General features: G+C 39.9%; 1 protein-coding gene across 1 annotated transcript in view; it reads left to right on the top strand.

Moving 5' to 3' along the window:
• The first annotated feature begins 3,268 nt into the window (after positions 1-3,268).
• xpo7 (exportin 7) overlaps positions 3,269-26,867 on the top strand; it is a 33,313-nt gene continuing 9,714 nt past the window's right edge. Inside the window, exons 1-19 of the mRNA XM_037692374.1 lie at positions 3,269-3,318; positions 10,156-10,302; positions 10,646-10,739; positions 12,325-12,491; positions 12,739-12,804; positions 15,157-15,261; positions 18,289-18,454; positions 19,969-20,042; positions 20,130-20,249; positions 20,327-20,473; positions 20,599-20,771; positions 22,674-22,867; positions 23,021-23,126; positions 23,303-23,438; positions 24,599-24,672; positions 25,102-25,182; positions 26,246-26,309; positions 26,480-26,588; positions 26,704-26,810. Coding sequence (XP_037548302.1) covers positions 3,286-3,318; positions 10,156-10,302; positions 10,646-10,739; positions 12,325-12,491; positions 12,739-12,804; positions 15,157-15,261; positions 18,289-18,454; positions 19,969-20,042; positions 20,130-20,249; positions 20,327-20,473; positions 20,599-20,771; positions 22,674-22,867; positions 23,021-23,126; positions 23,303-23,438; positions 24,599-24,672; positions 25,102-25,182; positions 26,246-26,309; positions 26,480-26,588; positions 26,704-26,810 — 2,163 coding nt within the window. The 5' untranslated portion in view covers positions 3,269-3,285. The remainder of the gene's footprint in view (positions 3,319-10,155; positions 10,303-10,645; positions 10,740-12,324; positions 12,492-12,738; positions 12,805-15,156; positions 15,262-18,288; positions 18,455-19,968; positions 20,043-20,129; positions 20,250-20,326; positions 20,474-20,598; positions 20,772-22,673; positions 22,868-23,020; positions 23,127-23,302; positions 23,439-24,598; positions 24,673-25,101; positions 25,183-26,245; positions 26,310-26,479; positions 26,589-26,703; positions 26,811-26,867) is intronic.

Genomic DNA, 26,867 nt, shown 5'->3' with positions numbered 1-26,867 from the left:
AAATAAATTATCATTGATATATTACTTTTCTTTAAACTAATGACCATTATCAAATTATAATAACACACTCTCTGCATCAACATTTTTTTTTTTAAACTTGTAATTTTATTCCTATAAAACAGTTTCATGTTTGGACATTCTTTGAGTTCCCCATTCAAACTGTTCCACAGGTTTACTCCACACCGGAAAATACAAAATCGTTTACGAGTTGTATGAGCAGTCCCTGATTTAAAATTAAACTATCCCTTTAGATGATAATGAATAATGAAATGATAATCACCCTCCCCCCCATCCCATTTCATCAAATCATTTTAAGTATTTGCTTTGTACTTTAAATACAGTAGTATTAGTGATGTTTGTACTGCCACAAGATCTGAAACTATGAGCACTTTAGACTGCAAAATAATGTGTTTGCGTGGTCCCTATATCCAAACCCATGAATAATTTGTATTGCTTTCTTTTGCAGAATAAAAAAATGGTTGCATTACACTTTTATAATTATTGTCCCAGACCACTGCACAGTTATTTAAATATGGAAGAACTATTAACAGTAAAGAATGCTATAAGATTTGTTATTCGGAACCTGTTTTGGTTTATTCAATGTTGCATTCCCCCTTGCCACTTTAGCTTGTACATGTGAGATTTCCAGCATATTTGTTTGTCAATTATTACTCCCAAAAAATTATTTTCATTCACCCTGTCAATTTGAAACCCATCTAAATGCACTTGTAATTGTGGTTTAGTTCAGCCTGATCCAAAAAAAAAAAACTTTGTTTTGTTCGAGTTTACTATTAATGTATTTCTATCAAGCCAAAATTTTATTTTTGTTAGCTCTGTTTTAATTGTATTACTAACAAATGCAAGTTTTCACCTGAGCAAACAATGTTTATATCATCAGCAACCGACACACACTTCAATGACTCTGATACCGTTCACAAATCACTAAAACACAAAATAAACAACTTAGGACCCAATACTGACCCCTGAGGGATGCCACAAGTAATGTACCCTGTCACAAAGATACTGTAACTTCGCCCATTTGCCCCTGACACCATAACATTCAGGTTTATTAATTAAAATGCTGTGATGTATGGTGTCAGATGCTTTCTTCAGGTCTAAGAATATTCCAACTGTGTAGTGTTTTTGTTTGTTTAAGTTTTGATCGACTGGCTCTGAATCTACTGACTCTCTGATTAATTCATGTTTGTCAGTGAATTTATTCAACAGGCTATTAAAGATTGATTTTTTTTTTTTTTTTTTGTATTTTGGGAAGCTGAGGTAATAATAAAACAGGTATAAAGTTTGTGAAGAGGTGTTTGTTCCCAGATTTAAACAGAGGTACAATTTTTGCTATTTCATTTTGTTTATGTACCAGTTTGAAATCATAAATTGCAGATGTACATTAGTAGTTTAGAAAGCCCCTCAATTACCTTTTTCAAAATAAACATATCAATATCATCACAATCTGTAATGTATTATTTTAACATTTAATAATTATTATTTCTTTCTCACGCACTGCTGTGAGGAACATTGAATTCAGATTTCTGTCTATGGGAGTGTCCACCTGCTCTATAGGTGGATCAAGGATTTGCTCTGTCAACTCAGATCTAATGCTGACAAAAAAAAAAATCAAAACTATTAACGCTTCATTCAAGTCATAATTAGCAGTATTATTAAATGAAAAATGGTGGCATGGTGGCTAAGTTGGTAGAGTTGTTGCTTCTTAGCAATAAGGGCCCCAAATCAAATCCAGGCCAGGGGCTTCTCTGGGTGGAGTTTGCATGTTCTCTCCATGCATGTGTGTATACTCCGTGTACTCCGGTTTCCTCCCACAGACCAAAAACATGCATGTTAGGCTGATTGGTAACTCTAAATTGTCCCTAGGTGAGAGTGAGTGAATGGTTATTATGTCTCTCTAAGTGTCCCTGTGATGGACTGGAGACCTGTCCCGGGTGTTCCCTTGCACAGTGATAGCTGGACATGGGCACCAGTGACCCCACAACCCGAACTAGAAAAAGCGAGTAAAAAAGATAATGGATGGATTAAATGCAAATAATTTTGGGTAACTTACTTACTTGTTTATAACCATAAGTTATATATTGTATGCATATTTGTCTGTTCCTCCTTCCTGTCCTCTCAAACCCCAACTGGTTGAAGCAGATGGCTGCTCATCCTGAGACTGGTTGTGCTGGAGGTTTCTTCCTGTTAAAAGTTTTTTTTTCCTTTCTACTGTTGACGGTGTGCTTGCTCAGGATGGCAGACTGCGACAAAGTTGCTTATTACTGTTTTTCTTATACATTTTATTGTTGGATGTAACCCTGTGTACATAATTTCGCTGCACCACATGTACCACATGTGGTGCGAATGACAATAAAGAATCTCTGACTATATAAATAAACTGAATTGAATCTTCCATATTACTTTAACATTTTTTTTTGTCCAATATTTTCTTATAGTATTCTTCTCTAGCTGTTCTTATGATAATAGTTAACTTACTTTTATATTTCTTATATTTATTTGTATGAAAGCCCGTTTCCGCCAATGAAAAGAAATAAAACGTCTGATGGTATGTCATAATTTTGACTTTGAAAGTCAAAATTATGACTTTTAAAGTCAAAATTATGACATACCATTGGAGGTTTTATTTATTTTCATTGGTGGAAACGGACTCATAATTTTCAGACCCTTTGTTTATCATGTCTTAAAAATTCCCTATACAGTACAATGTATTTTTCTTTTTACATGAATTTTGTAAACGTCTAGTGATCCAAACATGATGTTTACTTACATTTCTTATTAAATGTTATTATAGTGCATTTTATATCATGCAACTTTATAAATGTTTTTTTTTTTAAATCATCATATGCCATATTATGTTTTTTGAATTGTATCCATACCAAGATTGCGCCATTAGGTCTTTTTTAAATGCATTTATCTACATCTCAATGGGAATTTGAATGAAAACTCAAGAGAACAATTAAAAGCAACTCCATATGTTGCTACAGCTTTGTCACACATGTTGAACTCCATATTTGACTGCTTTTGCTTTGTTGTGAGTTGGTTAGGTGAGAGGTGCAGTCTACAGGAAAATCTGTGGTCAATTAGTGTCAGCTGTTTTGTTTTTATTTATATTTGATGCTTTTGTGCGTGTTTGTGATACTTTGCCCATTTTTGTGTTATGATAATGTCCCAGGCTGCTGACATAAATTAAATGTAATTCCGAGCCTCCGCCAGCAGGGGCGCTGTTGCCTCCTTCATACCCATAAGCGGGGGAGTGAGAGGTGCATGAAATGGAGAAAAATGGCGGATCATGTGCAGGTAAGCAGAGGTTTCATGTTTTTGTTACAAACACTTTGTCTCGGAGCGTGGGGATGTGGCTGGACGCGAATCCCGGTGCTCTGTTCCGGGCACGGAAGCGGTGTGTGGCCGGCGGGTGCAGCCGGGCTCGGCGTGAGCCTGTCGGGCAGTAAAAGAAAGGATGAGCAGCCTGTGTTGACTCGTGGCCTGCTGTCACTGCTGCTTGTTGCTGTTAGCTTGTGTTAGCTGCGGGACAGAAAGAAAACACAAGAAGCCTCGCTGTTCCACTTCGTGTGTTTCCCCCATGTCCGTTCGGAGCGGTAGGCTCATCACCACCGGGATAAAGGAGTGCTTTATGTGCGTTTTTCAAGATCTAAGAAATAAACAATGAAACAGAAGGACTGGCAGCGTACGAGTAGCTTCCAAGCTAACTCGCTCTGGTTTAGTGCCAGTTCGCGCCAGTGGGAGACACGCTGTAAATATTCATTATGTCAGGACCTGTGAGCCGGACGCTTGGTGTAGTGCTTTATGCTTCTTGGAGGCGTCCATATTTGTTTACGTCTGTTGTTTCAGGGCGCCTTGCAGGCTAGGCTAACGCTAGCCTCTGCTTAGACGTCAACTTCTCCCGCCCGAGCTGGTTTGAAATTATGACTCGGTGTGTTTAACTGTTTGTCGGTGAAAGCGGCTGCAGACCCACGGCTTGTGGGTCTTGGAGGGCTGAAGTCAGGGGCAGTGGCAGGTTTAACACATATATTCATGTACGTCGCTGCAGAGCTTTGTTTTTGTGCAAACATCCTCCCTAAAAAGCTTTGTGGTTCGATCCGAACATGTGGGAATCAAAGAGGACGGGGCTGAACTTCTGTTGTCCTAACAAACACTGCAGCTTTGCAAGTTTCCAATCATCATGCGCTTTCTGTTCTAGCAGACTGAATTTATGATAAAAGATTTATTTATCATTTGATTCACCAAACCAACAGTGCCTGCAGCCTGATGAGAGGCTGTGGTCCATCACTGATGGCATCTTCTTTAGAGTCAGCGTTTCACTCAACTGTGTGATGCTCTCTGAGAGGTGTGGACAAATAATCATTATTTTAAATACCCTTATATCAGACTGGGCCAGTTGCATATTTTACAGCTCAAAATAGCACAAATATTTCTAACAAACAAGTTTATTTAGTTATTTATTTTTGCTTTTAAGTGTCTTCATACACTAAGCATGAACTAAATTGAATTAATTTAAATGTATAACTTTTTTCCTGTTCTAATTGATGATCGTATTTTAAACTTATCAGCAGTTAGTTAATTAGGTTGTGTTATCTGTAATTACAATTTACGCTATCTGTTGTCTGAAACAGAAAATCAACAAGCTCACAACTTAAAAATAACTTGTTTTTGCTTTTGGCTGCTCCCTTCTTCAGGGGCCACAGCGAACTAAGTCGCACGAAGACTTGGCAATTGTTTTTACGCCGGATGCCCTTCCTGACACAGACCACCGAGCTACCACAGCCCTCAGTGTGGAGCAGGGAGCTGGGGCATCCAAGGGAGCAGGTGGTGGGAGTTAAGGGCCCAGAATGGGGCAATTGAGGGTGGAGGCAGGTGTGGGTGCTTCCCACCCACATTTTGATGTGTCGGTACCGGGAGTTGAACGGGTGATCTTCCGATCGCAGGTCCACCTTCTCTAACCTCTACACCACCGCTCCCTCCCCTTTAGAAAAAAATAACCTAAAATCAAGTAAAGTAGTTTTTAATTGTAATTCTGAGCATTTATTTATTTTACTGTATTTTATAAGCAAGTACTGTTTTCATATATTGTATACAATTTATAGAATTTATCTTTTTTTTTTTTTTGTTGTATTTTATATTTTATTGTGAAGCACTTCATGGTTTTTATCAAGGTAAGGTTCTATATAAACTTGACTTACCACCATGCTAAGTATTGCTATGGTAAATGTAAGTACACTGTTGAACCCAGGTCACTAATGAAGTGACCACAATAATACACACACAGCCATACACGTACCTCAGTAAAAACGTCTGTCCTAGTATAAAAGACTGAATTAAAATCTAAATTTAGCTTCTTTTTTTTATTGCTCTTAAGAACTGTGTGGTTTATCCTCCGTTTAAAGTTTTTTTTTTCATCTTTAATGTAGATGCCTTCTTTCACTCGTCTTTCAAACCACTTGTCTTTCCTGTTCAAAATGTGCACATTACTGTCCCCAGGAGGATCCTTTGTCCTTGAGATGCAGATGAACTGCTGAGTCTTGACCTGACGAGCTGGCTCCTCTCTGTTGTACGTCTTAATCTGAGAGTGTTCTTAGGTTTGAAATGAACTGGACTATTGTGCTTAGAAAAAAAAAATCCTTTAGAGATTTTCGGATATTCCAGCCACATATGGAATACCAATGTTCTTTCGTTTGTTTTACACTTTCATTTGATCGAGTTGTGTTTTCTTGATTTCCTGGATGCCTTAACATGATCCCAGTATGGGTAGCCACAGGTTCGGAGTGCGTTCTTAATGTGTTTGTGTTTCCTTCTGTCCATGTGTGGACCTGCTGGGCTCGATGCTGAAGAGTTCTGATTCCGGTCAGTCTGTGTTCCACCGGGTGGTGAGAATCAAGAGGCAGAGATTCATCTGTGTGTTTAGATTTTCTGTAGACTTCAGCGCTGAGGTTCCATCTCTTTCAATTGGTACCGATCCTTGTTATGAACTTTGCTGCTGTCCACCGAGTTATGTTCAGTAATAGCTTCCATTCGTTTGACTTGGAAATTGACCATATCCAAGTCAAAGGAGTGGAAGCTCAGCACTCAGAAATATATTTTTTTCCTGGCCAGTAAATGAACCAAATTTTGCTCTATGGTGGAGGTTCATACTGAGTGAAGAAGATGTAGGTGTTGTGTCACGATCTGTCCCTCCATTGGATTTGTTCCTCCATTTGTCAGAATATAATACATTAGAATGATTAGATTATTAGACTTTATCAGACGGGTGGACAAACGTTTTGACACACTGAGTTCTAAAATTGGAGCGAAGGACCGGGCCAGGAACAGATGGATGGAGTGTTTGTGTGATGTTACACCCCAGCACAATAACAGCCACTGGGACCTAATTAATTATGGGCGATTCCACCTTCTGCACCACTCAACAGCCACTAAGTCAGGATTATACGATAGAACAGTGATTTTATTTACAATAGTGAAATTATTGACTTTGTGGAGTTGTACCAACTTCAGGCCCAAACAACAAACAAAACAAACCACTGTATTTTCTCTTAGCTGAAGAAAAATCAAATGAACCAAACCACAAGTCTCTTATCTCACTATGCTAATGGTATACAGGAGAAAAGTTAAAATAAAGTGGCAGCTCACCTCTACAAACTCCTCACAAAACTTTACAAGTGCAGACGTCGTCCTTCTGCAGCTCCTCTTATGCAACATCACAGCAGAGTACCTGGACAATAATTCACACACACGTTTTTGTCTTTTTCTTTTGATCATTCACACACACACAGTTAACAGTTTCACACACAAAGCGTGACTCACAGTGATTCCTGATGGATGATGCAGTGAAGAAAAATAACTTCCTGGTCGGGTTTTCCTCGTTCATTTTATCCTGGATTCTTGTCAGCAGCCCGACATGTTTTCCACTTAGATTTGGTGATCGGTCTGTTGTGACAATGTCAAGTTTACTCCACGGTAGCTTCATTCTCTCGATGACAGCAGACGGTTATAAAAACCCTCTCCCCGTGTTTGTCCTTTCAGAGACTCCAGGGTCAAAAACACCTCCATTATCTCAACTGTTGTCAATCCCATAGATAAAAATTAGGAGCTGAGCATTGTCTTACATCATTACTTTCGTCCAGAGCTAACGCATACCGCAACTTAAAGGACTCTCTCTGCCTTTAGCTTATTTTGCTAAATCTTCATCAATCAGCTCCACAAGGCGAGTCACAGTTCTGCGTGTTAAACAGATTTTTTTCCAACTTGTCTTGGCCCTCTGGACACAATAGACCTGCTCTGTTTTTACCATGTTTCTTTAAAAAAAAATTACCTTTGGAGAAAGGCTTTATAGCATAGTTAGCAGTTAGCAAATTGTTCTCTTTGAAAACCACGACAGTTTCTTGGCATAAAAACTGCCTTTGATTGGACCTCAGTGAAACAATATGTTGTTCACTCCATATTAAACACTCAGCATTCACTGTTCACTTTTATTTTCTTAGATAAACTTGTTTTTACAGACGAATTCGTAGGACAAAGTGAAATAAAATTGTAAAAGAAGAAATTACTTCTTCTCCGCTGTTACTTTGCCTCTAATACACGCCAGTGTCTGTAGTGCGCCTCTACTGGGAAAATGCAGGAACTACAGGTAAAACTACACCAGTTTTTTCCATATTAAATGCAGTTTTTTAAATATAATTTGGACCAGTGGCGATTTTAACCTCGTTTTGGGGGTGCTTAAGCGCCCACCCTTGGAAAAATAAAGTTTTTTTTTTTTTTTTTTGTCCAAATGGCCGGGTTTTGCCCATAGTCATTAGGTTGTGTTTCCACTGCTACAGTAGAAAAAAGGGGAGAAAACGGCACGCGTCATAAAATCCCATTGCCTAAGTCTGTAGAGACTGAGTAAAATAAAGCATAGCTGGTAAAAGAGGATCCCAACAGAACACAACCAAACAAAAACAAGTCTCCAATAAATCTGTCTTCACATAGAATCAGTGGCACGTGGCTGCTGTCTCCTGAAGACACGTTTATTAACAGCTTGTGTTTACATCATGAGAATGGAAATTAAAAATTTTAACAGCAACAAAAAAAGCCATCGGTCTGCCGTTGGAAACCCTGCAGGCTCTGCTTGCTGTCTGCCTCTGTTTTAGGAGGATACCAGCACACGGGCACCTTTCAAACATGAGCTGGATGCTGCTGGCAGCAGTGCTCATTGTGCTCCTCAGACCAGCTCTTGTTCTACCGTACACTTTTTAAACCTGCCACAAAGTATTAGGAAGTATCCACAGAGCGTGAACGTAATCCTGAACAGACCTCCTCAGATTTCAGCACCTTTTTTACTCTCATTTGTTCACAAAGTCTGCTGAGGAAGAGAGGACTTTAGTTAAATCGGCTGTTAGATTTCTAATCAATAATATCTAACAACAATCTTTTGTTTCAAACTTAGTTTAAATCCAAACTACACAAAGTCGTTCTTCTGTTTTTGTTATTTATTTATTATTTTCATTGCACTGTTTGTTGCTGAGCTGGAGCCTTAATGACATCTGTATTGTTTGCAGTAGTTTGACGGCATTGATTGGAGAGTTTTGGAGAATGAGCAGTATTTGCTTTCTGTCCCAGGAACGTAGCATCTATGGCTCTGTTTACACTGTGCATTTCTTGAGTGAAACCGGAGCTTTACTGCTGCGGTTCGGCTGTTTGTGAACACATCAACAGCCCTCGTTCTCTCTGAAGCCGAAGGTTTCTGGATCCAGATCTCAGAGTGGAGATTTTTAGGCGAAACCCCCACGGTGGTGATCTGAACATTTGTATTTACAATTCATTTGCAGTTCCTTCCATGGAAAATAAGAATATTTTCTTTAACCGAAACACATGTTTTGCTGGAGTCCAGTTTAAAGTGCTACATAAATGAAGAAAATGAAGTTGCATTAAAAATTGCATTTCAAATTGTGTGTCGTTGCAGGTGAATCTACTTGTGGTTAAAATATTGCTCCTGAAAGATACAGTTGATGGCAAAGTCCTCATCGCCATCATCACTTTCTTAGTTCGGGTGTCCAAGTTTTGAAACAATGCATCAAGTGAAAAATTCAACATTTTATTTTTACCACAGGACCACTTTGTGTGGAATGGCCCTGGAGTAGTTTTCCTTAAGTAGTCCGTATTAAATTTTGATGTGTTGTTAACTCGGCAACTTTAACTGTGGGCACAGCCAACTTGAACATGTTCTCTATTTGTTTGTGGAAAAAAAGCGGCTGATGACGTTTAACAAATATTTACTGTTCGTTTTAGGTTAGTGTTAGCATCTTTTGTCAATTTTCAAGTCTGACAGTATGATGGTGAGCCTTCTCAAAGTAAATGGAAGGAGACGAGTCCATCAGCAAGATCGGACTTCCTGCATGATGACTCCATTAATCACAAAGGGGCCAGACTGAACTGAACGTTCTGTTCCAACAGTTCGGGTCAAGCACCCTCTCCCTGATCCTTTCTTAATATTCATTTATGTTCAGCTTTATCAGTGTAAAGTGAGTGTGCTCATCTCGTGCAGCAGATGGCACGTGTGCAGGCTGGGCTTGGTGCTGAGCTCTTATCTAAGGTCTGCAGAGAGTGACGACACACGATGCAACGCCTGCACACACCGGCACGCTTTGACCTGCCGAGCTTCAAGCTCCTCACTCGCTGGTGCGAATGAACGCAGCACCACTCAGACATAATCATCTGGACCCTCACCTCCTCTGCAGGTGTTGTCTAACCAGACTGCCCCCACCATTTTGAACGTGTCTGTGACCAGCATCTCACTGAGCATGACTCAGCGTTTTGCGCGCCTTCCTGCCACTTTGGTGGAATTTGATATTAATGTTCTTCAGTCTGTCCTCGTCAAAGAACTGTTGGAAAACAAACGCACATATTTACAGTGTCTGCTAACAGAACAATGGTGTTTGAATAGAGGGAAAAACATCTGGTTTAGTGTTTAACGTGCAAAATGAAATGAAGTTGTTTACATTATACAGATATTTCTCATGAAGTCATTGGATACAACTGTTTAATGATAATGTTGTTTTTCTGGCTTTTTGGTGAAATTCCTTAACTTGAGCGTCACATGCCGTCCAGCAGCTGATAAGTTTCCATGTTTGTGTGTTTGTTTAGGGCCTTGCCCAGCTGGAGATCCTGTGTAAGCAGCTGTACGAGACCACAGACACCGCCGTCCGACACCAGGCAGAGAAAGCGCTGGTGGAGTTTACCAACAGTCCAGACTGTCTCAGTCAATGTCAGCTGCTCCTGGAGAGAGGCAGTGTGAGTACCCTGTTGAAATATTACCAGAGTACATCAGTATGCATTCATACGAGGGGAAAAGTCCAAATATAACTTGTAGGAGTACAACAAAACACAACAAACTTTATAATTTTGATATTTGTTACAGCTGAGTGTGAGTTAATGTACTTGAATCAGCACTTTACTGATTAGAGTTTAGTTATCACAGCTGGTGGTGCCGCTCTTTAACACGTTAAGCTACAAAGAAAAAAATCAACGTTGATGTGAAACATGAAAAAGATTTGCTTCAACATGTTTATGGTTTTATTGTTAATTTTATACAACTTAAATGACTCTCACTAACATGTTCTTTCTTTCGTCAAAGTCTTCATATTCTCAGCTGCTTGCCGCCACCTGTTTATCCAAACTGGTGTCTCGGACCAGTAACCCATTACCCCTTGAGCAGCGCATCGACATCCGTGAGTATTTTTTCTTTTCCAGTTCAACTCCTGCCAAATTGTTCATACATTTTGTCCAAAAAATGTAATTTATTTTATGAACCCTCTGATTATATTTTCAAGATCAAACGTTTTATTTCAGCATTTATTTATTTTTTTTCTGAGCTTTTAAAGTGGGTCTTGAATAGGGAGGTCACACTGCTGCCGGTCTGAGCAGAACACAAACCTACAGTGAAAGGTTTCAATAGTCCGTGCGGATTGCAGCAGAGAATCGGGACGTATGCTCCTCTTTCACGTCATACGACAAGCTTGCTCTATTAGTTTGTTGTGATTTCATCGCCCTTTTTAAAAATCATACATTTTTCCCTAAAATGGTAGAAACGGTTTACTTGTGCTTGACAATAACGTTGTAGTCAGAGGGATATTCCAATGTTTCGAAAGAGATAGAAAGAAAAGGAAGGAGTTGCTTCTATTAATTGAACGGTTCAGTGAGGTCTCAGATGGACTCTGCCGGGGCCCTCGTGGAACTCCAAGAACATGTTGATTTAAATTGAACTTCAAAGGGAAAGTATATATAGACACAAATGTTCTTGGCAAGTTCTTCCACTTGCCCTCTTCTATCGCTCGTCTGGAGGCTTCTGTGCGGGGTGTGCTCTCCTATGGCCTCAGTAACTTCTCTCCCAGTCCATTGGCTTTTTGAAACAGGTTTTTGAATCTGACTCTAGTCTTGACAATCTACCAAGTATTAAATATTGTACGTCTGAACAGAGGCTTGGTGTGAGGCTTGTGTTGGTGACTCACAGTTTGAGCTTGAAACACATGTTTTTAGTGCAGCATGATGGTCTCGCCCTAGCTTTTGTCTGAGATCACTTTATTCACAATCCGTTATGAGTACTAATGCTATGCTACATGCATGTAGCCGTACACAGTGCTCTGCAAATTCCCGCTCATTATAACGGGATAAACGCTGTTTCTAAAGTCACTACAGGCTCTATAGTTACAGGAGAATACTTTTGTTGTCATTTCATTTAAAAAAAAAATACAGAAAAGTGTTCATCTGGCATTTCTGAATAATAATCACCACCACCATGGCAATGTCATGTTATTTTTCAACAAATGTAACAAAGATATACAAAACGTGAATAAATATTGCAAATAAAAAATCAAGATACAATTGAACTCTTCAACTCTACAAATGGGCTATAAGGCGTTTTCTCAGTGTTGTGCTGAAATGTTTTTGTGTTAATGTACCAGTCTCTGTTGTGAAAGAGTTTCTTTATTTTTTTATTTGATGATTTTGTTCTCAAACTGTTTTTCTTTTCTCCTAACTAATGAAAAAGTTTGATTTTACTGTTGATTGTCAAGTCTACAGATTTTACAAACAACTGTTGAGATAAAAATGAGGCGACTAATAAATTAAGTAAATTATGCTTTAAAGCAAAAAGTTTTACTCTTCATGAGGATGCCGTTGATTAATAATTTCCTCTTAGCTCTATATTTATTCAGTAAAAATGTTGACATATTTGCATCAACATTCAAAGAAACCATGCAATGCTGTAGTTTCCGTATGTGCCGTCTTGAGACTGAGGTTTGTCTTTTTGTTCAGGGAACTATGTACTGAATTATTTGGCAACAAGGCCGAAGTTAGCAGCGTTTGTAACCCAGGCGTTGATCCAGCTGTATGCCAGGATCACCAAACTGGGTTGGTTCGACTCTCAGAAAGATGACTACGTCTTCAGAAACGTCATCGCCGATGTTACTCGCTTCCTACAGGTAAACATCCGTTTTCATTGAAAAACACTGAAGCACCACGAGCAAGTTCTCCTGAGTTGTCAGATGCTTTTGTTTATGGATGTCAGGAATATTTAAGAAAGGTCAGGTCACTGAATTTGAATCAGATCTGATGAGTCATCATCCAGCTGTTGTTACTGAGCCAGATGAGCTGAAGGAGAGCGAAGAGGATCAGTTGAAACTGAATGAGTTGAACCACCTGTGTGTCTCTGGATCCGTGTGTTTACAGGACAGTGTTGAGAACTGCATCATAGGCGTCACCATTCTGTCCCAGCTGACGAATGAGATCAATCAGGTAAGTTGTCCTCGGCTCTTACCTGGATTTTAAGCTGTATCAGAAGTGTCTCATCCAAGGATTCAAGTGTTCAAGGTTCTTGGCATCGCTTGTTGTACATGAGGTGGAACGAAATTGTGTACACAGGGTCCCAGTTACATCCAACAATAGCAAAAATATAAAGTGTAAAAAGAAACAGTAAATGAGGATCTAAGTTTTGAACTAAGATATACGCAAAACGAATACCAAACGGTTCACTAAAAGATCTAAGATATACACTAGTCCCTAAAAGTGCAAAAGAATACACTGAACAGCAGCAGCACGATTCTCATGGTTCTGTTCAGCTATAATTTACACGCTAATGCGAGCGGAGTCGGGCTTGGAGCCGACCCCAAAACTAACATAAACTGGGATTCATTCAAAGCATTAGGGGTGCGAATCTCTGTGTCTGGCGATTCGATTCTGATTTTTGGCGTCACGATACGATTCAAAATCGATTTTTCGGTTCAGAAATGATTTTTCTATTGAAATGGTCATAAATTTTGTTTCACTTATGTAACTGACAAGCTGAAAAGATTAAACAACAATGTAAACAAATAGAACATTTATTTAAAACAATAGTTTTCGTTCTTTTACTGTATCAAATCTTTTCGCATCGTTTTGTATTTATACCAAAAATAGGAACAAATATAGGAGTGCATAAAATTCTGTAACTTAAATTACCAGTAATAGGTTAGCTTAGTTGCCTGGATTTTTCTAAAAAAATAAATAAATAAATCTAGGAACAAACAATTCATCCATCATCTTTATCCACTTCTTCCTTTACGAGTCACAGGTGTCACTGGTGCCCATATCAGCCATCACTGTGTGAGAGGTGGGGGACAACATGTCTCCAGTCCATCACAGACAAATAATTCAAAATATATAAATATAAAAGTAAACAGACTTCAGCCTACCATAGTACATTAACCTTTAACTCAACATAAAATACAGACTTCACAGTATTTTAACCATATTGCTCTAACATTTGTTATATTTTCAAAACTTAACCTAATATGAAATATACAGACTTCAGTCTTAACCATATTGATTCATATTTAGTCAATCTTGAACAAAATTTCAAAACCTGTGCAAGTTTGCACAAAAACTTCTGAACTATAATTTATAAACCGTATCATTTAGAACTGGCTCCAGGTGATGTGTCTCATCTGTCCTCTTCAACCTGTTAAAAATACAAATTACATAAAGTTTGTTGAACAACTTGTCTATAAGTTTTAGTATAATATGAGAAATAACATTTTACCTTTGAGCTGCAGCTGCATCAGAGCTTCTCCCATTTGTTGTTTCATGGTGAAGTTGTGATGCTGCTTTATTGCAAAAAAATCTAAGTGAAGGAATAACGTACTCCAGCATTTTAAAAATAAACCTGAACCTCTCACCTTCCACTGAGCTGTCTGCTCATAAATCCTTAGTGATGCAGCAGGAGATGGAGGGAAATCTTCACAGCCTTTGGGGAATCAGCTGAAAGTTTGTTTCGGAGTTCGCTGGTCGGCTGCTTCGCTTTCATCTTCCGCACATTTTGTCGTATTTCCAAAACACTTTACTGCGTTTTTATGTTTTACACTTCTTGTAAACAACTGTGCTCTTGTGGAGCTCTGTCTTCCCCCAGAACATTGTAGGATCAGAAATGATTTTTAAAGACGAAGAAGCAGGTTGAATTACGCTGTCTCCCTCCTCCATGCTAGCAGGCTCCATTCAGATAAAGGAGCTGGCTAACTAGCTTGCTGTACGGTGGCCTACAATGCCCAATTCTGCGGCGGCCGAGCGGACACGTAATGTGATATTCAGTACGCTCGGGAATAGGAGCGGGAAAAAATAAAACTTAAACGCATTTTAAAATCAATTTATGGGCCTTAAGAATCAATTCAGAATCGCCAGGACTAAGAATGTAGATTCTTTAATAAATTGTTTTTTTTTTCTGCACCCCTACAAAGCATGCAACAAAAATACAGAAACAAGGCGCCCAAAGTGGAAAAAGAACTAAATCTACAGCAGCACGGTCCTATTGGCAGAGTGGTTCTGATCACAGTGAGGTTCTCTTAGCAACATGGACGCAGCCAGGACTAAAGTGGATTGCTGCCTTCTTTGAAATCACACTGAAGGCCAACACTGAACAGCATGCCAAGTTTAAATGGCAGTGAATCATTAGTAGCATCAACATCTAGCATTTAAAGTATTTGTATTACTCTTTTCGTCAGTGCACATATAAAAATCTAACCAGGCACGAAAAAAGAATCCAATTATATGAGCTTGTCATGAAAGGATTTTTTCATTGTATTGAAAGTATTGACCAATGTTTTTTGTCCTTCTCAGGCCGACACAACACATCCGTTGACCAAACATAGAAAAATAGCTTCATCGTTCAGAGACTCGTCCCTCTTCGACATCTTCACTCTTTCCTGCAACCTCCTCAAACAGGTTTGTTCCAAAGGATCACAGATGTTGGGACGATACGTCCTACCCTCCACTTCTCAGCCTTGTACAGACTGGTCAGGTTTAATTAGGAACTGAAAACTTAGTATATGTATATCTACAGAAGAAATGCATTCAACTTAAGACGGTACTGTGCAGAAGTTAAGATGGGTGTGGGGAACAGTGCTGTCAGCTGAGAATGCTTTGTCATGTGTACATTTTACTGTAAGTCATTTACAAAATGCAAAGTGAGATCAAAGATGGAAAAGTACTGGTGTGACTACTATTGTCAGTTCTAGGCAGACTTGCACAGTCAGAGGTTTAGTAGGAATACACTTTGGTTTATGATTGACCTTTTATACCAAACAGGTGCTAATAATTAACACTTTCATATAGAGGTAAAATAAAAACATTGTGTAGAAAGCTTAAAACTGGGTGCTCAACAAGCAAAACTTCCTAAGCTGAGGTTATGGAAGTCAGGTTTATGTCACCAGTCAAACACTGGCGAGTTTTAGCAAAGCAACTAGACACAAGGTACAGTGGGGCAAAAGTATTTTGTCAGCCACTGACTGTGCAAGTTCTCCTACTTAGAAAATGAGAGGTCTTTAATTTTCATCATAGGTTCACTTCAACCATGACAGGCAAAATGAGGGAAAAAATCCAGGAAATCACATTGTAGGATTTTTAAAGAATTTATTTGTTAATTATGGTGGAAAATAAGTATTTGGTCAATAACAAACTTACAAGATTTCTGGCTCTCACAGACCTGTAACTTCTTCTTTAAGAAGCTCTTCTGTCCTCCACTTGTTACCTGTATTAATGGACCTGTTTGACCTCATCTGTATAAGACACCTGTCCACAGCCTCAAACAGTCGGACTCCAAACTCAACCATGGACAAGACCAAAGAGCTGTCGAAGGACACCAGGAAGAAAATTGTAGACGTGCAGCTGGGAAGAGTGAATCTGCGATAGGCAGCAGGTTGGTGTGAATAATTCAACCGTGGGAGCAATTGTAAGAAAATGGAAGACACAAGTTCACTGATGATCTCCCTCGATCTGGGGCCCCACGCAAGATCTCATCTCGTGGGGTCAAAATGATCATGAGAACGGTGCGCAAAAAATCCCAGAACTACACGGAGGGACCTGATAAATGACCTGCAGAGAGCTGGGACCAAAGTAACGAAGGCTACACAGTACGCAGAGAGGGACTCAAATTCTGCAGTGCCAGGTGTGTCCCCCTGCTGAAGCCAGTACTTGTCCAGGCCCATCTGAAGTTTGCCAGAGAACATATGGATGATCCAGAAGAGGACTGGGAGAATATCATGTGGTCAGATGAAACCAAAACAGAACTTTTTGGTAAAAACTCAACTCGTCATGTTTGGAGGAAGAAGAATTCTGAGTTGCATTCCAAGAACACCGTACCTACTGTGAAGCATGGAGGTGGAAACATCATGTTTTGGGGCTGTTTTTGTGCAAAGGGGACAGGACGACTGATCCGTGTTAAGGGAAGAATGAATGAGGTCATGTATCGTGAAATTTTAAGTCTAAACCTTTCATCAGTGAGAGCACTGAAGATGGAACGTGGCTGGGTCTTCCAGCATGACAGTGATCCCAAACACACCGCTCGGGCAACGAAGAGTGGCTCCGTAAAAAGCATTTCAAGGTCCTGGAGTGGCCTAGCCAGTCTCCAGACCTCAACCCCATAGACAATTTGTGGAGGCAGCAACAGCCCCAAAACATCACTGCTGTAGAGGAGATCTGCAGAGGAATGGACCAAAATACAGCTACAATGGTGAAGACTTACAGGAAACATTTGACCTCTGTCATTAAAACAAGGTTTATGTTACAAAGTACTGAGCTGAACTTTTGTTGTTGAACAAATACTTATTTTCTCCATAATTTACAAATAAATTCTTTAAAAATCTAAAATGTGATTTCCTGGATCCCCCCCCCCCCCCCCCCCCCCTAACTTTGTCTCTCATAGTTGAAGTGTGCCTATGATGAAAATTACAGACCTCTCATCTTTCTAATTAGGAGAACTTGTACAGTCAGTGGCCGCCTAAATACTTTTTTACCCCACTGTAGTTCTACTACATCGGTCAGGTCTCAACCAGATGGTTTTATCAGGTTTGGGGGTTTCAGTATGTGCTCAAGGTTTTTTTTTAACACAACACAAAGAATCAAGCGATACTATGAAAACCCAGTTCTCCACCAAATAAATTCAGTGCAGCAGATGAAAGATGCCTCATGTTCACTGCCCTTGAAGAACAGAAGGTGTCCAGGAGTGTGCAGTATGCTAAAGGCTAGGTTAGCTTGGTGAGCTTACACACACTTTTGATTTATCAAGATATTGTAAAATAGTAATGATAATATAAAAAAGAGAGTGTTCTTTCAATTGATTAGTTCAGGATACAATTAGAAAGTCTCTGGATGAGCTAATTTGTATTTCTGGATTCAAATCAATGAAATAACAGTTCCTGTCCCATGAAGGTCTTCAGAGGCAGGTTTGACCAGAGGCCTAGTTCACTACAAGTGCCATCAGCTCAGAAACAAACAGGAACCAGGTACTCTCGTCTACTGTCCAGTGGACAAAAGTGGTTTTCATGGAGGAAACAGTCAGAAAATCTGGAGACTGAACTATGCAGAGAAATATAAGAAGTGAGGTGCAGAACAAGGCGGCAGGTGCTTTGAACTGATGAGTGAAATCTGTGGTAAAAAAACAAAAAAGCTGTTTGTTGAAGAACTGAAAAGCTTTACAGTAAAGCATCAGGTGCCCCTTTTTAAAGAACATGCACCAGTGTTTATATAGGTGTCCATATGGCCCCAACACCCCAGTTAACAGATGATCACTGCTTGATCAGCAAATTAAAAAAAAGTGTAAAACAAATGTAGTAGGGCCAAGCAGAGGAATCTGAAGTTTATTATCAAATTGAGCAAATTAAGCAGAGACTTCACTGATCAGGCTTTGGCTGGAGAACTGAGTTCTGCCTGATCTTTTACAGACGATATGGGTGTCTTGTCTTTGTGTTTCAGGCTTCAGGGAAGAATCTGAACCTTAACGATGAATCCCAACACGGTCTGCTGATGCAGCTCCTCAAACTCAGCTACAATTGCCTCAACTTCGACTTTATAGGAACTTCCACAGACGAGTCGTCAGACGATCTTTGCACCGTACAGATTCCTACATCGTGGAGATCAGGTAGCCGAGCGTGACACTTCTTTACACAAAAAGTGAAGTGAGCGATACTTTGTCTTGTTTAGGACTTATTATTCAGATTGTTGAATAAGTAGATAAATTGCCTGAAACTAAAACGTTCTGCTTCAGTAAATGTTTGTAATAAAAATCACAGATTAACAGAATCACTGTTCAAAGCTTTGAACACCAACCCTCCTGACATGCAATTGCAATTAGTCTAGAACTGGCCTAAAAAAAACATTTTTCTTCAAAGCATAACTTTGTGGATAACAGAACATACAGAACACAGATCCAACACCACATGTATCAATAATGTGTGTGCACAGAAACCATGCGTGAGCTTTTTGCTGCACACAATCTGATATTTACATAAAAGATGAATGTAGTGAGAGTGATCTGACGTGTACACATTGGGGATGGGTGCAGTAGTCCCTTTCTATTCTACGGTTTTTCTTGGACTCGCTCTATCGTGGTTTTTCAAAATAAGATTGGACATGACACACAACTGGCTGATTGATGGATGAAATGCGCGATCGGCTTGGAATTTTTGTTTAAATCAAATTATTTGTAATTATTTAGCACCTGTGTGCAGCCCACAGCTGCAGGAGAAGCTTCCTCCTGCAGCTTGTCAGGATCTCCGCTCTGCAGCGGAGAAGTGGGCGTGGCCAAGAATGCTGGCAGAGAGCTGAGATCATGACATGCTGTGCTCTTTTAGAGCGTTTAGAAATATTGCTTAGAATATTGCAAGAGTGTGGGAAGGGTTTAAAACACCTTAATATATATACAGTATATATAAATACTAAAATAAATACTACTTGTACTATTCCTACTTTGCAGTTTTTCCACTTATCACTGGGCTTCAGGGTACGGATCCACCTCAGTAAACGAGAGATTACTGTACTTTAAACCAAAACACCCCAATGTCGTCTATATTGTTTAAAATTCTCTTCAAGTTTTTGAACTTCCACTTGTCCTGTCCCTCCCCCCAAACTCCTTTCAGCCACCACTCCAAACATAGGACCAATTTGTAGCAATTCATTCTTACAAAGCGTGTTTATTTCATCTATTATCCATGCAGGGCTAATTAATAAAACACAGTAAGTGTCAGTATAAAATAATGGCACATATTCTGAAAGTCAGATCTCACCTCTGACCTTAGTCTCCTCTTTATAATATTTTCAAACTGAACTTGGACTGAGTTGTATTTTTTTCTTGAGTGGAGGATTGGGGCAGCAGGTTTTGCATCAAAAAAGCACCATTAATAAACAACTTGGCATGTCACTACTAGGAGCCGGTGTTCTCACAGACGATTGTCACGGTTCTACTAATCCGTAAATGTGCGCATTGAAATCTGAATTCAAATGTTCCCTCTCCCATTCGTACATGCTCGTTGAGCTATTTAGCCAAATTTAGTGAAGTAGAATTAAAAACAGGTCTTCTCTGCATGCTCACTTTCCTGTCTTTTCTTTCTTCAGTGTAAAATGTTCACTACTTGCTGTTTTATTTCTCTCCCGCAGCGTTTCTTGATTCCTCCACACTGCAGCTGTTTTTCAATTTATATCATTCCCTCCCTCCGTCCCTTTCCCCGTTGGTAAGTAGTAGCACTCGTGTCGTTTAGCACGTGGAGTCCCCAGTGAATATTCCCATGCGAGTCTGAGCGCGTTGTGTTTTCTTGCAGGTGTTGTCTTGTTTAGTTCAGATAGCCTCTGTCAGGAGGTCCCTCTTTAACAACGCAGAGCGAGCAAAGTTCCTTTCACATTTGGTGGACGGTGTTAAGAGGATATTAACGAACCCACAGGTAACAAACCCGTCTGCTTTACTGAACATGTGCTGCTGTTTCTTTGTGCCATTTTGTGACGCGCGTTTGTGCGACAGTGTTTGCCAGATCCCAACAACTACCACGAGTTCTGTCGACTGCTGGCGAGGTTAAAGAGTAACTACCAGCTTGGAGAGCTGGTCAAAGTAGAGAACTACCCAGAGGTGATTCGCCTTATAGCCAATTTTACCGTCACCAGCCTGCAGGTGGGTAGTTGTTCTGAGCAGCAGCCAGTTCAGATCTTAGGTTGTTGTTGATTGTGTGTTTTCAATCACAATAAAAGTTTAATGACAGAGTGTTTCTCACTTCCTGTTGTCCTGCTGTGTTCCAGCACTGGGAGTTTGCCCCCAACAGCGTTCACTACCTGCTGAGTCTATGGCAGCGCCTGGCAGCATCGGTCCCCTACGTCAAAGCCACAGAGCCCCACCTGCTGGAGACGTACACCCCAGAGGTGACCAAGGCCTACATCACGTCACGGCTCGAGTCGGTCCACGTTATCCTCAGGTACAAGCTACACGCATTCACACACAAACTGTACTTTTTGTCACGTTTTTAACCAGTTAAAATGTTTCTGTTGGAGCAGGTTTATTAAACCACATGATGCCATTGATGTTACATGACACCAGATTCAAAATATTTTACTAGTTTTAAGATTGGTTAAAAGTTAAGTGTCTTGAAGGTGGAAGACGATGAAGGTTCTTCCCTTCGAAGGACATAAAGTAAAACACTGCTACTTTTAATGTTGTGCAGTATAGGGTTTAAATTGCCTGTGACATGCATAGGTTACATATACAAAGAGTGAAAGAAAACACCTTAATAAAAAAGATTAAATCATGTCATCTGGACCAGTTTCTTTAAGGGAGAAACGTTTCGTCTTCCATCCAGAAGACTTCATCAGTCTGCTCTGCCAACCAGATCTGTCCCATAAGTAGCCTTCATTGCTGTGTTTCAAGCCAACCTCCTGTTGGATTCTCAGAAGCAGGCTTTTAACACAAGCAAAAGGACCCATCTGTCTAAAACAATCAATCATCGTGTATAATAATCAAATGTTTTAGGCCAGATGGCTGACTTGCTACTCACAGAAACAGCCTGAAGACACCAAGGCCAAAATGGTTTATCTACCTGGATGATTGAGCCTACAAACCTTAAAAAAATTTTTTTTTTAAATTATGAAATTTGGCATAAAACATGATTTTACCCATTTTGTCACATAACTGGCATATATCTTTGAAACCTGGTGCAGCCAAAGTGAAACAGGAAGTGACATCACTGGTGAACTCTGAAACAGGATTATTTGAACTCTGACTCTTCTTCTTCTCGCTCTCTGATTGTGACTCAAAATAATCTAAAGAAACGTCAGATTCTTCTCTACTGTCCGTGTTGTTAGTCGTTGTTAGTCGTTTGTTCACATGCAGGCGTTCCTCTTTGTCGTCACTTCCTGTTATTGCGCATGAGAATTTCTCAACAACTGTTCATCTCAGCGGCGTTTGATTATTATATATTTTTTACAATACGCTGTTAGTGTTATCTTTAAAACAATGCATTCATGTTTATTTAAAAATTTGATGACACAAGCACTTTATAACTTTGTTATTAACGAATGGAGTTAATGTTTTAAGTTTGTTAGCAAAGTTTAATCGCTGGATGGATTTATTCGAACCTGTCACAAAGTAATCATTGGGTCTTGTACCAAATAACTTTTGGAGTCTGCCTGATTTGAGATAGCAAAGTTGACTGACCTGTAGAAGCCTAAAAATGACTATAACTTAGATAATTGTAGATATTAAGCTAACATTGAGTATGATGGTAGTTGAGTCATCCTCAACATTACTCCAAGAGCTAACTCGTCTCGTGAGATTATCCATAAATCATTTACAAGGTTTCAGCAAAAAAATAAAAGCAGTAACTGCATCTCTTTTCATTGGAAGGTGACCCATGTTTACGACTCACACATGAAAGGGTGATACTCAGCCCTTCAAGAATTGCCAGAGCATCATCTTTAAAATAAATAAATTGTAGGAGTGGTATGATGGGAAAACTTAGTGGTTTTGACTAAGTAACTTTTAAAACCATTGTTTCCTGACAACAGGAACTGGTCAAAGCCTGGTGTGTCCCCTCACCACCTGCAGGCCAGTCCAGACCATCTTGTTCCTAATTCACTCAGCTTTTAATTGTCTTTTTGTGGTTGAAGCCTTTCTGTTCATTGACTTTTTGTTTCTGAAATATAAAAAAAAAATACAGCAACGTCCTCAGCATTGTTTGAAAAACGGGTACGTGAAGTCCATCTTTAACTCCAGTTAGTTTGTCTCACTGGTTTACTGTCACCGGAGTGTTTGAAGGAAGGACAGGAGCTGAACAAACATCCAGGTCTTCTGGAGTTATGACGTGTACATGTTCTCTCCACAGAGACGGCTTAGAAGACCCCCTGGATGACGCTGGTCTCGTCCAGCAGCAGTTAGACCAGTTATCTACCATCGGCAGGTGCGAATACGAGAAGACGTGCGCTCTGCTCGTCCAGCTGTTCGACCAGGCAGCACAGACCTACCAGGAGCTGCTGCAGTCCACCAACTCGAGCACTGTGGATGTCACGGTGCAGGAAGGTGTGCTCAGCTGACACAACTGTTGCAGTGATAACATTTCCCCCTCATTCATCTGCTTTCATGTTGTTTCAGGGCTTAGGTAGGATCCACTTGATGCGGAGCAGTCGGTTCTTTATTCACACTTGACAAGTCTGATTTCCTGTCCCCTGGCAGGTCGCTTGACGTGGTTGGTTTATATAATCGGGGCGGTGATCGGAGGACGGGTGTCGTTTGCAAGTACAGATGAGCAGGATGCCATGGACGGAGAGTTAGTCTGCAGGTAAGTCTGTCAGAACCCTGGAAGGTCTTTAAAAGTTCAGTCGCTGCTGATCCCGTTCGTATATTTTTTTCTTGACGAGTACTTAAAGAGAACCACTCTGTCGTCCATCACCAAACTCACGCTGCGTTCAAGATTCAGTGCACGCAGGGGTTTCAAAGCATGTTCGTCTGTGTCAGGGTGCTGCAGCTGATGAACCTGACGGACTCCCGGCTTGCTCAGGCTGGAAACGAGAGGTTGGAGCTGGCCATGCTCAGCTTTTTCGAACAGTTCCGAAAGATCTACATCGGAGACCAGGTGCAGAAATCATCCAAGGTGAGCTCTGCAGCCAGAGTAACTCTGTTGTTGTTTTATTACGTCCAGGGACATTTGTTGTCTTTTAGGCCAAAACAACAAAAACAGTAATGTGAACTAGAAAACATGATCCCATGTAACTTCGTCTTTGAGGCAATCCAGGGGAAGAAATGTTTCTTCAGAACGTTTTACAAGATTGTTGTGGCATCATTTTAAACTATCAGTGACCTGAACATGAGTTTTTTTTTTTTTTTACAAATCTTTTCAAATAAGTTAAAACACTCTGGATAGTCAGCATCTATGGCTTTTAAATGGACACACTATAGTCTATAGAAACTGTCGAGACTTGAATACATTTTTAGACACATGAAACAAGTAGATGAGATTCTGACAAGAGCTTCTGAGACCAGCTGCTCTTGATTTAAGTGTGAAGCTTCTTGGTATATTAAAAATGGTAAATACTCAAACACGGTACATGGTTTAGCTGTTTAACTGTGTTACTTTACATCAAGAAGATCACTGGACGTGTGGTGTAATGCAGCGATTCTTAAAGTAGGGTTGAAACTCCACCGTTGATCATAAAACACCAAGTTGGAGGTTCTGAAATCACCTCCAGAAATCGAGCAGTTCCTACAATCACATTTTTATTATAATTGTTACAGAAGTTAAATAGTCATAAGGAAAAAAGCAATATAATATGGGTTTAGGCCATTTGTTTTCTTTAACGTCTTTGTTTTTTATATTTGGAGCAGTCTTTGTTCTATTCAACCAATATTATTCGGGGTTGCATGTCTTTGCTAATGTTATTTTGTGGATCAGAAGCTAAATGAAGCTTCTGAGTTAACACTACTTAACACGTGACTTGGGACCTAAACGTCCCCAGTTCGATCCCCAGCCATTCCCACATGTCGTGGTGTCTCTGAGCAAGACACTCAATCCTCTATTGCTCCCCGGGTGCTTACACAGCTGCCCACTGCTCCACCTGGTTGTGCCTCAGGTGTGATGGGTTAAATGCAGACAACTAATTTTGCTGTTGTATGGGAACATACGATGATGACAACACATAGCACTTTACTTCAAGTTTGGAAGCACCAATGTCATGAGTAACCAGAAGACGTGATGCTTCCTTTTTTTGAGAGTTGCTTTATTATTGTTATAATTCCTTGTTTGTTTGTTTTTAGCTTTATCGACGATTATCTGAAGTTCTGGGGTTGAACGACGAGACGATGGTACTCAGTGTCTTTATCGGGAAAATGTAAGTGACTAAAAGCTTGTTTATGCATGTCAGCCTTTGAAAAATTATATATTTTTTTACCCTTATTAATATGGAAATAAGGAAACTTGACTCTAATTCTGTATTCTACCAACTTTGGTTGTTAAAATGTACTGCTGAATTAAATTTAACTAACATCTCAGACTGAAGAGAAGAGATGCTCAGCAGAACATGAGAGCATGTGATAACATTTTATTTAAAAGTTTAGTAGAGCAGATGCATTTTAAAGTATATAAATGTGTTGCCACGAACACAGCTCAGTCACATGACTAGAACAGTAATTTGCAGTTGATCATGAGACAGTGAGTGGCTATATCTGGCAACATTCAGCCACCAGTCTCTGTGGTATCTCATCAAATTATATTTTCATGACTGATGAAGGTTGTGACTGTCCCTAATCTTCTCTTTCAGCATCACAAACTTGAAGTACTGGGGCCAGTGTGAACCAATCACCTCGAAGACACTCCAACTGCTCAACGACCTCTCGTTAGGATATCCTTACTCAGTGTTTGTGTGTGGATACGCAATGTTGATTTACTGTCATTTCCAGACTGAGTACACCCAAATATAAGCCACGCCCACTACATTTAAATTTTACATAACATTTTTTTTTTTATTAAATTACTTTTTTTTTTTTTTACCTTTTATTTATACAGGTAGTATCACTGAGTCCCAAGGACCCACCCCCAAGAGAGACGTGTATTTTGGGCAGCTATGTGAGCGTCCGGGTGTGACGAGGCTAAATGTTGTAGCGGCATGAAGCCCGTTAGCCCGTCAAAAAAAAAAAAAACCCATAAATTAGCTGCAGCATTGTATAAGCTGCGGTGTTCAAAGCCTGTGAAAAAGTAGCGTCTTATAGTCTGGAAATTACAGTGATAACTTTTAAACTTTAGGTATTCTAGTCATTCAAACCTGGGTATGTTTTCTTTGCTGTAATTATTAACTTCCTGAACTTATTGCTGCAGTGAGTTGCTATATTTACCCTCCTTGGCATTCATTCAAACTGGTGAGTATTTGTAGAACTGCTGTTTGCAGCCAGCACAGTGGCAAAGCTGACATGTATTGGAAACTCTGGAGCAAGACTTCTACCGTATACCGTTTTGGCAAATTTCATTGGATTTGCTTTTTTGTTTTATTTTGTTTTTGATGCAATGACCTTTTCCTGGCCCACTGTTGATAGCCTAGCTCTGTACGGTGTTCAGCCTAAAGTGGTCTTAATTTTTTTTTTTTAGCTTTTATTCAATATGGTAAAAAAACAGAAAAATATATATATATTTTTTCATTTATTTATTTCCACTAGCAAAGCAGCATGATGTGAAGCTAAAGTCGGGTGGAGACGAGGATGTAAACGCTGAATAATTCTGCTTTTTGTTATTTCAGCCACTTGAACCTGCCATCCCCAAACTAAATAACGGGGCTTTTGTTTATTTTGAGGGGTTTTATTGTTAACTTTCACTCTCCTGAGCCATATGAAGGTTTTTATTTTTTTTTTTAAAGAAATGCATAAGTGTTTAAAATGCTCCAGGTTGGTTTCTCCTTGACTTTGTTTGTGCACGTACAGCAGTGTGAGGAAGCTAGTGAAGCTCAGCGCCGTCCAGTTCATGCTAAACAACCACACTGTGAGTACATCTTACACTTAAAGGTTGAATGAGCTGCAACTGCAGGTTGGATGCAAAAAAAGGGGGGGGTGGGGGGCGTGCGAGCAGAAAGTTGTCAGTTCAGGCTTCCAGACTCAGACTTTAAGTGTCAGAGTTGAACACGTGTGTTAACTGTTGTTTTTCTGAGGCAGAGTGAACACTTCTCCTTTCTGGGAGTAAACAACCAGTCGAACCTGAGCGACATGAGATGTCGGACCACTTTTTATACTGCACTGGGGCGCCTGCTCATGGTCGATTTAGGTAAACGCAGATTTTTACCGATTGTTCTGCTTTAGTTTTCCATAACGTGAACACCTTGCCTTGTAGCATTTACTCTATGCACTTCTGCATTCTGTGTGTGTGTGTTTGTGTGTAGGTGAGGACGAGGACCAGTTTGAACAGTTCATGTTGCCTCTGACGGCTGCATTCGAAGCCGTGGCTCAGATGTTGAGTACAAATACTTTCAACGAGCAGGAAGCCAAGGTAACTCACACACACACACACACACACACACACACACACACACACACACACACACAC

This window comes from Nematolebias whitei, chromosome 18 (genome assembly GCF_014905685.2).
Source record: "Nematolebias whitei isolate Nwh7 chromosome 18, NemWhi1, whole genome shotgun sequence".
Taxonomy (NCBI): domain Eukaryota; kingdom Metazoa; phylum Chordata; class Actinopteri; order Cyprinodontiformes; family Rivulidae; genus Nematolebias; species Nematolebias whitei.
The sequence above is the reverse complement of the archived record's forward strand: the minus strand, read 5'-3'. Positions and strand labels throughout refer to the sequence as shown.